The sequence below is a fragment of the Anser brachyrhynchus genome (genome assembly GCF_964034855.1).
Source record: "Anser brachyrhynchus genome assembly, chromosome: 7".
NCBI classification, from domain to species: Eukaryota; Metazoa; Chordata; class Aves; order Anseriformes; family Anatidae; genus Anser; species Anser brachyrhynchus.
The window spans coordinates 36,555,925-36,568,849 of NC_137701.1; the positions used below are offsets into that span (position 1 = coordinate 36,555,925).

The following is a 12,925-nucleotide window of genomic DNA, read 5'->3' on the forward strand; positions in this document are numbered from 1 at the left end:
GCTCTGTAAGAGAAATGGGAATATAAATGCCTTTTTGACAGTTAAATTGGAGCCATTTAGTTAGCAAGAATAGTAGCACACATTGGAACACCTTTAAAAGATTCAGACTGTAAAAAGCCTTACAATACATCACAGGATCTGACACTTTATGTTAGCAGTGAATAAATTTTTGCCTTCTATAGACACTAGTGCCTGAAGTTCAAAACAGAAGCAGCCTTTTTTTCACATAACACTTCCTTTCTTACCATGAAGGATATTACACTGGCAAAAATGTCTTAGTGTAATTGTTTACATAGTTAGGACAGAAATGGCTCACCAACAGTATCTCATCTTAATACTTCTTCCCATTTCTGATTTGCTTTCTTTTGCCTTTCCTCCCCTTTCCTCTCTCCCTCAATTTCTAATTCATTTCTTTTCTTTTTAGTGTTGTACAACTATATCAAACCTACTTGAATGCTGCAGTCTTCTACAGATACACTGAAGCAGGTGTTGGTTAACGAATAAATTGTCTCAAACCTCTACCTATGATAAAAAAGGAAACTGCATTATTAGCTTAGCAGCTCAGGCTCTTATTTCAGAAAGTATTCCTTGTATAAACATAAGCTTTGAAACTTTAAGCTTTGAATTTTGCACTGTACACATTAAGAGACCACTTTCCAAATATACAGGTACGTCATTGGACTGTGTACTTTCTTAAGAAAATTTTTCTAACACAACTGACAGATTGAAACTTATTCTACATGACAGAAATAAACCTGACAATCTTGAAAGAAGGATGCACTGTGATATTTAATATTATGACAATTGTATGTGCATAGTCTTACCAAATCAACACAGAAGGTCTGCAGCCTCAGAGATGCATGTGGCTCACTCTGTCAAAAGACTTAGGTGTCAGCATGGCCTCTTCATCTAAGTATATAGGGCATGTCCAGAGAGTTGTTCTTATGACCACACCACACTCCTACTCCTATGCTGTCCTCAATTTTGCCTCCAGAAATGCTGAGGCAACTTCTCGCTTCTGAATGCAAGTTAGTCATCAAATAGCACGCCATCTACTCTCTAAAGCTAATCTTAATTTGCATTTGTAGTGGGATGGAAGATAGTTCACAGAGATGGTTCATCAGGGAGATGGTTTGAGATTGTCTTCTCTCAGTTCTCGGTTGATAGAAAGTTTAGACTTACTGACCCACAGTTTCATGTTCATCAGGGGAGGAAGAAGGGACATGGATGCTGTAATGGCATTCTACTTCTAGGCAGACAGAGAAGGAAGGATACCAAAGTAAAGCAGAAAAGTTTAGCAGATGGTTTATGAATTAGGGCTTAATCATGAATATTATAGAAGGATAAAACAAGGTGCATCCCATTGAATATTATGTATTTTTGGCCTAATGGCTCAATCCACAGTGATAATAATGTTTCCTAACAGGAAACAAAAAGTTTAGGATACAAGCGATCTTCATGATTTTAAATGAATTAAGGCTCCAATTAGCTGTTTGCTCCACCCAAACCACGAAGAATCTACTTTGGGAAAAATATGCTATCTTCCACTGGCTTTCTCTAGATCAAGCTTAGACCTCCTATCCAATGTAGAAAAAAAATCTATTCAGATAATCATGTCATTAATAAGAAAGTCAGCTTGCATTTTATCAGTTGACAAAATAAAAAACAGCCAATGGGAGATGTGGTATAAGAAGGGGATACACACGAAATATTAACAATATCTTATATTAAACAGATATTTGTTTCTGTTGAAACATTTTCATTTTCAGTCATTTCAATCTACCCTAAAATTACTCTTTGATGGAAGATAAGTCTGTTTAGATCTATAAAGACTGAAAGTACTTCATATATTTTTATCAGAATGCATATGAAATGGCTTCTAGTTTGAATATTACGGAAACATTCAGAAGTTTGAAATAATGGTGCTGTTCCACCTAGAAGTGTTCAACAACAAAGAAAAATAAGAATAGAATGCTCCCAAGGCTCCCTTTGAGATGAGAGTAAACCCTATTGTTCTAAATGAGACTGACAACCTGCAGCAATTTATACAAGTCAGATTTCCAAATACCTCCTTACATAACCCTGTGCCTTTAACTGCTAGTGAATTCTATTCTTTCTGTATAATGGTCCATTATCTCATTTTAACCTAGGTTTTCAGTAACAAATTCTCCAAGAGAATGGCAAAAGCTGGGATGTCTACTTCAGGTAGGATTTTAACACCTGTTCAGTGATGGCCAAACCAACATACTGATTGAAGCTCAGTGTCACTTTCATTTATTACATTCTCTATCTTTTTTTGTATTTAATGTCTTCTTTCAATTTCCTACAAAGCCTGTAGTACATTGGGGCTTAAAATTAGATAAAATTAGAAGACAAACAACTTGCAAAGTGCATGTAATCTCTCTAGACCTCTCCTAGAATATTAAATGAGTTAGGATATGATTTCCAAGGCATTGCTTCTCTTAATCAAAAACTCCGCAGTGCTTACACAAAATGAAAAAATAGTCCTTTTTGCAGAGTAAATCCTGCATGATTCCTCAAACTGGAAGAACAGAGAAAGCGTGTATCAAAATGTGTTTTCTAAATAGAATCCCTTTGTGTTTTGTTTCATACAGAACTACCATCGACAACAAACAAAAGGAAAGTCACGAAGGTTCTCATGATTTATGAGGAAAAAAGGCACTTGGGATTCTGTTTCTTGGAACTGTAAAAATACAGTTTGCCTTAACAGGTTCCTGAAACTTTTATAGCACAATGGGATACAAAACACACAAATGTATAGCCAGTTTAAGTCACAGAAGCAGTCTAACCTGTCTAAAGCGAGCTCCAAGGGTGATCTTCACAACTAAAATGTGGAAGATTAAGAAAAGAAAATGAAATGTAATATCTTGCATCCTTTCCTTTTTGGAAGGAAAGACTGAGATCAAAACACATGATACAGACAGTTGTCCTGTCACAACATATTTAAAACATGTATTGCTATAATGATGTTAATTTTAAAAATCTCCATCGAGCGGATAAAACTCTACATGATGCTATAGTAACAAAATCATGAGCAATACTGAGTGGTTAAATAATTCATGAATCAAAAAAAAAATTATTTGTGAGACATCACAGCAAAGAAAACAGGGAATTTTTAAAAAACAGCAGTCAGGACCAACTCCAGTTACTTATTAAAAAAAAAAAAAAAAAGTCCCTACTAACTGACTGACCAACGGAAACAAAGTTAGAAGTTATGAAAGAACTCACTTCCAAAACCTATGCTGCACAAAAATAAAGGTGTTAAGGAATGGCATACTGTGGACATGCTACACTGTTGGTTTTGTTTGTTTGTTTGTTTTGATATTGCTCCTTCCTGCTGAAGACAGAACCCTCTCAGGTACCAGGTTCTTGGTGAGTTTTGAATCTGTTTTTAGTGAACTGGAACAAGTTAGATAAAGTTGTTTATATGCTGTAAATCTACTTTCCCTGAGCAGAAAATGTGTTAGCTAATGGGTTGTTTATGAGTTGCAAATCTGTTCAGTGAGGTGAAAATTTGTCAGATAATGGGTTGTTTATGAATTCTAAATCAATATTCAGTGAGTCGGAACTATGTTAGATAATAGCTTGCGTATGGGTTGTAAATCTGTTTTCAGTGAACTGGAAACATGTTAGATAATGGGTTGTTTCTGGGTAGTAAATCTGTTCTCAGTGAGCTAAAAACATATTAGATAATGGGTTGCTCGTGAGTTGTAAATCTGTTTTTAGTGAACTGGAAACCTGTTTAATAAAGGGCTCTTTATATATCTTAACTGTTTTTAGTGTGCAGAAAAATTCAATAATGTGTTAGATTTGAGTGGCATATCTGATTTCACTGAGGTAGAAATCCATCAGCTAATGGATTCTTTATGAGCAGAAGATCTACATTCGGTGAACTAAAAATCTGGGACAATAATGAACTCTATTTTCACTATTTGATTTAAATACAGAGTAAAGTTTTGCCTGATTTGTAGACCTCAGCTTAATGAGGTCAAAAGAGGCTGTAGATCTGTAAGAAGCACACTAGGTAATTCTAATGTGGTTTTGTATCCCTTTCCAGTAAAGGAAAATTTGCCACAAATGCCTACTGATAATTTAGGAGACAAAAGATAGCAAAATAAATGTCAAATACGTTATCTTTTAATCCTGCAATGAAACATCATTAGTGAAATCTGTCAGCTGGATTCCATTCACTAATTTCTGTCTAATCAAACATAGTCAACATGGAAATCAGAAAATTTTCTCTCTTAACAGTGAATGGAATCACTGATGTCATCTAGTCTAACCATTGTTGGTTGTTGTTGTTTTTTGTTTGTTTTTGTATTTGGGTATCACTGTTAGCCAAATATTTCTACTGTATCAAGCAGCCCCATGAACTGTTTCCTGTTTGCAGGGAGAGAAAGTCATGTGCTGACTGCGGAAAGGAAGGATATGTGGTACAAGAATGCCAATTTTAAATGGATCGCTCAACATAAAGAAAGGGGTTTAAAAACATATGAAGGAAAACAATATAGTAACATATGTTACTTTATATTGTGATGCAATATCCCTTCTCATTTACAATGAAAAAACAACTGAAGCATTTCTAGAAAAACACCCTTGTTCAGAACTATATCCTAAGCATATACAGTACATTTCTGAAGGATACAAAATTTCATCTGACATTCAATTATTCAGAGTGCTGACTCTGCTAATGAAAAATGAAATCAGGCATATTAGGATTACAAGTAGAAACACTTCCTAACAATTTCTTAAAAGTATAATTCTCATCTGTGCTCCATGAAATGTCTTTAGTTCTTGTACAACAACCTATTATAAAGTAATGAGGAATAGTTTATTGTTCTTTTAAAAAGCCAATTTGTATCTGCATTGCTGCTTCACCAATATTTCTTTCTCCTGTTTTAAATGTAAAATTCTCCAGTGGCTTTTCATGTAATGCTTTTCGTCCTATCCTACAATACCAGAGTTAAAATAACGTTGTATCATCCCCGCACACGTGAGCTGGCTGTCTCTCTTGTAGAGCTAATCTCGGCTCTGAATCTCTAGGTTTAATGCTTTCCAGAGAGTAATGAGAACATCCTGACAACATTGCTTAGTTTCATTTTACTGTATCTCAGTATGGATATCATTAATTCCTCTATAATATGCACACATAAAAACACAAAATTAAAATAAATAAATAAATAAAGACTTTTGTACCATATTCAAAAGATGCTTTTCCACTCTTTAATGTGAACAGTTTTCATGACTTGGAATAGCTTCCTAAAACCACAGTGCAGAGGTGCACAATGATACAATTATCCAGTGTAAACTGTAGAAAATTAGTTCATCACTTTGCAGCTGTTTAGCTTATTTCTTTTCCAAAAATATTGTTTGTTAACATGCAGTAGCAAAGGACAATATGTTCTACATCAAATGTACTTCCATTTTTCCAGTCACTTTCTTTTGTCTTGTTATTGTTTGACCCAGACAAATAGCTAAATGTAGCAATGCCACAGGCAATATAACATGACAGTAGAAATTCAAATAAGAATTATCAGGGAGAAAAAAAAAAACAACAATAAAATACTTCAGACATTATGGAAAATGGCTACCAAAATGAACTATAGCCTCTGGAAAAAAGTAAAAGAAAATCAATCAGTATTTGAAAAATAACATGAAGAACCATAGTAAATACATGCTTCTGATGACTGATTACAGATGAATGAGATTTACGGCATATTTTAAAATAATTACATTAGAAAAGAAATTTAAGGCAGCATAAGATTCTGGACTTTAGATTTTTGTTGGACATATTTTCCGATGGTTAATATTAGGCTATATTTCTCATACATCCGCATTCAGATTTTCCCCGAATTTGAATTTTACCATGACAAACCACAAAAATTTGCATTAACGTTGCATAAAAGTTATGCTAGACTTTGTGATGATATTGATGTTGATTCCTTGAGGAGAGACAGGCCTCAAGTATTCAGAAGCTAAATAAAACATCAAGTTTAAGAGAAATCCCCTTGCTAATGTGGTGAATGAAGGCATAGTGAATACGCAAAGTTACTGAGTAAGCCTCTCCTTGAAAAGGACAATTTCATAGGTTAGAGTTTGCCTTGGATTATCACTGAGCACGAGTCGCTTTTCTTGAGCTGAATACAAGAATGGTGAGTCAACTGGACACAATGACCATGGTCCCAATATTTTTATACCGAGGAACAGTTATGTCTGCAGAGGTATCTTACAGTATTCCACTCCCACTAACTACAAAAACACACAACTGATAATTTCACGGAGTAACTGGACTTCTTTCATGTCTAGGCAATGTATAATGAGGTTTGTTAGTAAAGCTCCAAAAAATTACCATAATACAAATTAAATATGATCATGACCTTTTTTTTTTTTTCCTAGTAATATGCTTCACATGTCGTAAGATTGCTATAAATTATTTTGAAGTTGTAATACAGAAAGATAGTGTTTAAATATATCTTGCAGGTAAAAATTGTAATAGTTGTGTTATATGCTTATGTATACTAAAACTTTTTTCACATTTTTAACCCTATGATGTCAAGTGGTTATCAAATTTTGACTTAATAAGTGTTACTCAAAGAAAATACATATTTTGTGAAATTTTTACTCACTTTCTATTAGCACTTTTCTGCCAGCCCAGTTGTCTGTAATAACTTGTATATTTCCAAAGTGTGCATCACTGAAGAATATCCGATTAGAACCTCTTCCTCTCAGACTGTAGTCAAAAGCAAGAGCTATCACATTTTTGAAGTACTCTGGATTTTCATATGGCCTTACTGGTGAATTTAAGTTGGTTTCATCAGAAAGATGTATACTTTTTAATATTGTCCTTCCTGAGTATAACAGGTAACCTTTATGTCTTAGGCAAGTAATTCCATCTTCTGCAAGATAGCCATGTGCACAAGCACAAGATCTTTGTCCATTTCCCCGATAAAGGCAGAGTTGATGACACCCACCATTATTCTTGGCACAAACATTAGTACCTGTAAGAAAAAAAGAAGAAATAAATCTATCTTTTGTACAATTACAAGTAACTAACTTAAATCAGAATGCAATTTTACACATTCCAAGGATTCTTCTCTTAAACTTTATCTACAGTACAAGTAAATCAAAGGCCAAAATAGCAAAGAATATAACTTCAATGACAAATAGACAAAGTAAATTTTAAAGTAAACAATCTAATAGCAAACATAATTAACATTCTTTCCAATTCACAAGTGTATATACTTTATAAATAGAAAATGATTGAATGGATTTTTCTTCCACGTTCCGATGAAGACTTAGATAGAGACTTATGAGCTGTTTCAAGTGCTTTGAAATATTTTATTATTTTTTTTTAAACACCTGTTACTGGCAAAGAGTAAATTTAGATACCATCAGAATCCTGCACTGTTCTTAGTCAATTCCTATCGAAATGAAAACATATATATTAGTATGTACAAAACTGTGTCAATCCAGGTCACTGTTTTAATAACAATGTTTCCTAACTTTTTGTTCAAATTTCTTTTAAAACCTGACTTTAAAAACTTACTCCCTGACAAATGCATTCCATTAAATAATCATTGTCAAATTAGTAAATTCAATGACATAAACTACACTTGTTACAAGCCATATTTAAAATTACAGTAATTGTCAATAATTAGGACCTATTTTACTTTGTCTTTTTTTTTTTTTTTTTTTTGGACTATGTATGAAATACAATTATAGTTAGTTTAGATAATTTAGTTTCTGTTTCTGACAGCACTTTCCATATAACAACTCAGCTCTTTCAGTTTCCCCATTTCTGATTTTTTTCCAGATAGTGAAAACAAAAACAAAAAACGGTCTCAATAAATTGGTTTCTGGAAGAAAACCATTATAACTGTCAGGGAATAAGTAGCATCTGAAAGTACCGTTGACTGCATTTTCTAACTGCTACATTTCAAGCTGAAGGTACATTAAAGCAAAAGTAATGGGGGATGAGAGTTAACTTTCTCTTTAAATTAGAAATGTTGAATTTTGAGTTCCTAGGCAAAATTCCATGAGAAATATTCCTCTGTAGTCATGCAAAAATATTGGGAGACTTATCTGTATACGTTTGCACTTGTGGTTTCTTTTAAGAAGTTTTTGAATTTTTATTAGGCTAGAAATGTTAATATCTGGTTGGAAGGATGAGTTTGAGAGAAAGGCAAATACATGAAAGAGATCCTCAAGTTTCTAAAATCTCTCTTTGAAAATTTCAATGCTTCCACAGTTCACCAGCTGTAAATATCTTTAAAAACAACCAGCTCTAAAAACAGTTTAATTAAGGCATATCCTTGCACATGTAGAATAGCACTGAAGGATAGGAATCCACTTGCGAATAGCACTACAGGGCTGGCTCATCAGAAAGGGTAAAACAGGTGTTTGAAAAAAAAAAAAAGCATTAATCATTTGTCAATCAACAAAGGTTCTTTGTGTGGTTTTGGTTGTTTGTTTCTCTTTCTTTTTTGTTTGCCTTTTTATTCTTTTTTTTTATTATTATTAGAAGGTCAGGAAACTAGCTAATTATTTTTTTTTTTTAAGGAGCATTGACTACTTCTAGTTGAGTAAACTTAAATATATATATATATATATAAAATAGAGTTATATAGAAAAAAAATCCAAAAAATATTTTTCACCTGTTTTTTCCCTTTTGTCCTTCTGGCTCACTGATAGCCCCTCCAAAAGACATTAACCATTTGTACCCTAGTAAAATTTGAAAAATGTATTAAAAATCATTCAGTTATGTTTTTCAAGCTAACATTAAAAGATTTTTAGCCTCAGTAACCATTTATCCTATTTCTAATGCAATCAAGTATTTCAAGCTACCAATAAAATCATTACATATAATGAAGCATTTTTATCCAATTATATTTTCCTAATCCTAAAATACAAAGCCCTTCCAAGCAAGCAGACATTAACTATTTCTAGCCTAGTTAAAAGAAATAATATTTTTTTCTGTGGATATTTTTTATCCATAAAATATTATGTCTAGAATACGGTGAAATTGCATGCAAAAATCTTTAATAAAATTAATACACGTGCTCATTGTTCTTAAACTATTTAAAATTTCTTTAAGAAAAAAAAATGAAAAGACTATCTTATTGATTGTTAAATGTTTTCTTTCAAAATGCACATTTATTTTACATTTCATATTTAAAACAGTTGTTTAGGAAAGACCTACATAAAAAACAAGATCTTCAGATACGTGATGCTGTGATTAAAGCAACTTTTGAGTGCTACCAACACTAGAAATATTTGTATTAAATAGTTTATCTTTTTATGGTAATACTTTATTCCTCTGTGTTTTTGAATATATATATATATATTCAAAAATCTATCTATCTATCTATCTATCTATCTATCTATCTATCTATCTATCTATAATTTGGTCTGGATTTCCAGGTAGCAGTTTGTTCTGAGGAAATCATTACCATTTGTTGGTAGACTTCTTAACACTTTTGCTAACTTAAACAAATACATGAAACAAAGATGTTGCTTACAAAGGTGATACAATCATGTCTCTATTTCTCATAAAATAGTTCTTGTTTTTCAAGACCTCTACTGAATTAGAATTTTAGGAAAGAAAAGAAAACTAAAAGAAAGATTACTCTTAGTGGAGAATAAAATTCATCCATTTGTATCTTTATATCATAAATCACAGAGAGGATATGATAACTTTTGTCTCTTCAATTTGCAAAACAAATCAAATTCCAGTGAAATCCAGTTATTTACAAGGTCTCTTCCCACACAAAAATGCTGGACTGAAAACCAAGGAATTTCAGGAAATAAATATTTGAGAGACAGAGGCTGGGATTTTCTAATCGTGAAAGAAAATTCTGCTTTCCAACAGAAATTTGAGACAGCCTGAGATTACTGCTCTTTAAAGCACAGTTTAAGGCCTATCTCATTCCTAAAGAAAACAAAAAGGTATGATACAATTTGTTCTGGTTTTAGACTTTCTCCTGAAACACCCAGAAGGATTTTAGTAGAAATTGTACTATATATTTTCTTTAATACATTAATTTTAGCTAAAAAAAAAAAAAAACAAAAACCAAAAAACTTTAAGAGTAAATGTGGATATATTGCAAAATTTATTGCCATAAATCATTGATTATTTAACTTTTTGTAAGTTTTAATATACATAAAAAGTATCAGGCAATATTGAAACACGTAATAGTATCCTTAAGAACAGCCAACCTTTCTCTCGTGCTCTATTAAAGATTTTCACTTCCTTCAGGTTTATTCCAAGGCCAGTCCTCATGGTCACAGCATCCGTGGCCTCATTCTTGTGGCCTCTTCTAATAGAGCCATTTGCATGTGCTCTGCCAAAAAAGTTGAAGATGTCTGATCAACAATCCTCAACTAATTCATACCACACAAATGACTGAAGGGCAGTGGAGAGTTTGCCTAACAGAAGGTGAAGAAACCTGGTCTCCTCTATGACACTGATATGCTTAGCTTTCAGTATCAGAAATACCCTTTCTTTGGAAACTGTGTAACTTTCTGCAATCCATTCTCTGACCTTGCTAAGGAATGGCTAATCCTACAAAGGTGAAGCACCTGGCACTGAAATAACATTTTGAGACTCAAATACTTATGAAAAATAAATTACCTGTCAGACCAGTAGATGTAAGCTCCGAACACCGCGACAGAAAACATATCCACATTGCTCCCTGACAGCACAATCTCCCGATTCCCTCCACTTTCAAGGTCAATCCTTTCTATCTTGTCGGTACGAGCATCACACCAATATAATTTATTTTCCTAAAGATTAATTTTAAAGGAAACATCAACAGTCTTGTCCAAGTATTTCATTAAGTGTTATTAAGATTACGCCAAAGCGATAGACCAATTGACTTTAATGAAACATAAAAAATATTGTACATCTTAATGTATACTGGAAGACAAAGAAACTAACCTCATAGTCAATGGAAATTCCATTAGGCCACACAATCCCCAGGCTCACAAGCACAACCTTCTCAGACCCATCTAAGTGTGCCTTCCCTATGCAAGGAGTTTGTCCCCACTCTGTCCAAAATAAATACCTAAAATATTGCAGAAATTACCAATTAAAATATAGCATCAAAATAAAGAGATGAAAATGTGTAATACTGTACTTCAATAGCAAACAAAATGAATGTACCATTAATAGATATTTAAAAAGCATAATAAGGCTTATGTATCTTTGTATAACCTTTAGAGGATGAATGTATTTTAATACTTGTTTGATTAAATATTTTTTAGACAGAGTCTTTGCAGATGTTATATATGAAGTCATTCTTAAAACTGTAATTAATCAGTCAACATGCAGTTCTTTGCCTTAAAGGATATAGCTTTACTGCTTGGGAAAATCAAAGAGAATTAGAAAGAAATTACTGCAACACAAGCACACACATCTAATACCTACTAAAAATGTTGTGATTATACAGGTGATGTATGTATAACTAACTAGCAGGTTAAAGGAATCTAGAAGCCTCCCAAGCAGCTGCCAAAAAGGTAACACAATATATTTAATATTGGAGTATTAATGGTAATAAATATATTGCTATATAAACTTAAATGAACTATTAACTAGCAAAGAAATAAAAACTTGATCTTCCCAGAAGTCTGAGAAGGCATATCTAAAATACTTGTTTCCTGGACCTTTGCAGGTAGAAGTATGCCAGAAATGTATTTGGTGTATATGCTGCAATGCTTGAATAATGACGACCCAACTTTTTTAGGAACTACCCCATATATAAGTTACATAGCTAACATGGAGATGCAAGTGGCAGAAATTTGATGAAGTCCTGGAATTAACTTTCAAAAAAATATCTGTGAAGAAAACTAAGTCAGAGTTTAAAACTCCATCCCTCCAAATACAAATCAAGTTTCTCAAATGTCTTCAAAGGAGGTAGCTTCAAAGTCTGAGAAATATTTCAGACCTCCCCACCTTAACTCCATATTTCAATCACAATTTAAGCTTCATCAGAAAACTGCTATTTAACTGTGTGGAAGAAAAAAAAAATCAGCCAAATATGTTTTAAATGAATAAGTATACCTGATGAGGGACAAAGACGCTCCTCTGTAGGACTACACATTCTTAACTTTTTCCCTAGTATAACATTACCAACCAGCTGAATGCTGGCTGCTTCATATCTTGGTATAATGGGCAAATTCAATGAGATCAAATAACTGCTATTTTCCTCTCCGTTTTTATAGCTGTCAACTCAAGCTCCAAGAGAAATGAAAAAATGAGAAGTCAGGGCAACGAGAGAGTGAGGAGGAAAGAACACCTTTGAAAGTTTTGCCTGGCAAAGGGATAGAGATATGACAATAGCGCAGAGGGTAAGAAGGCATTTATCTCCCCACATAAAGATATACCTTTCCTTCACCTTCAAAACATTGCTGTCCTACTTGCATGAAGTAACTTTGATTGGAGACATCCGATGAGATGTTGTGGCAAAGTATTAAAAAGGGAGTCCAAGCTTACCTGCATTCACAAAAGGTGTACCTTTCTAGCAGACATGTAAAGTATTTACTAATCTGCAAGTAAAGGGTGAATACCTATCTGTGTTTTGAAGACGTGAGGTTTACCCTTCTGGTCAAAATAATTTTATCAGGTTTCTGTGTACTTTTCTGCAAAGGCTTTTTTTTTATTTATTTTTATTTTTTCCCCTCCTCTGTAACAGAAGACCACAAATGTTCTGGTACACTAAGCACAAAAATATTTTAACAAGATCCTGAAGAACAGCATCAATCTGAAACTGTTAGCAGATACAGCCAAGCATCCAGTGGTGCTATATGAACACAGCTGTAATCATTTGTGGCAAAAGCTATTATATTATGCAGAAAATAAAACTCACTCTTGCTTTCACCTTCACTCTTAAATACATTTAGTTTGAAT

At 33.2% G+C, this 12,925-nt stretch overlaps 1 protein-coding gene across 12 annotated transcripts in view; it reads right to left on the bottom strand.

Annotated features, from left to right (window-relative positions):
- Window positions 1–12,925, bottom strand: part of LRP1B (LDL receptor related protein 1B) — a 553,237-nt gene that overhangs the window by 150,823 nt on the left and 389,489 nt on the right. For all 12 annotated transcript variants that reach the window (XM_080600673.1, XM_080600668.1, XM_080600675.1 and 9 more), the window contains 4 exons: window positions 10,958–11,084; window positions 10,652–10,803; window positions 10,237–10,361; window positions 6,648–7,019 (listed from right to left, as the gene is read on the bottom strand). In XM_080600673.1, the coding sequence (XP_080456799.1) occupies window positions 6,648–7,019; window positions 10,237–10,361; window positions 10,652–10,803; window positions 10,958–11,084 (776 nt within the window). The remainder of the gene's footprint in view (window positions 1–6,647; window positions 7,020–10,236; window positions 10,362–10,651; window positions 10,804–10,957; window positions 11,085–12,925) is intronic.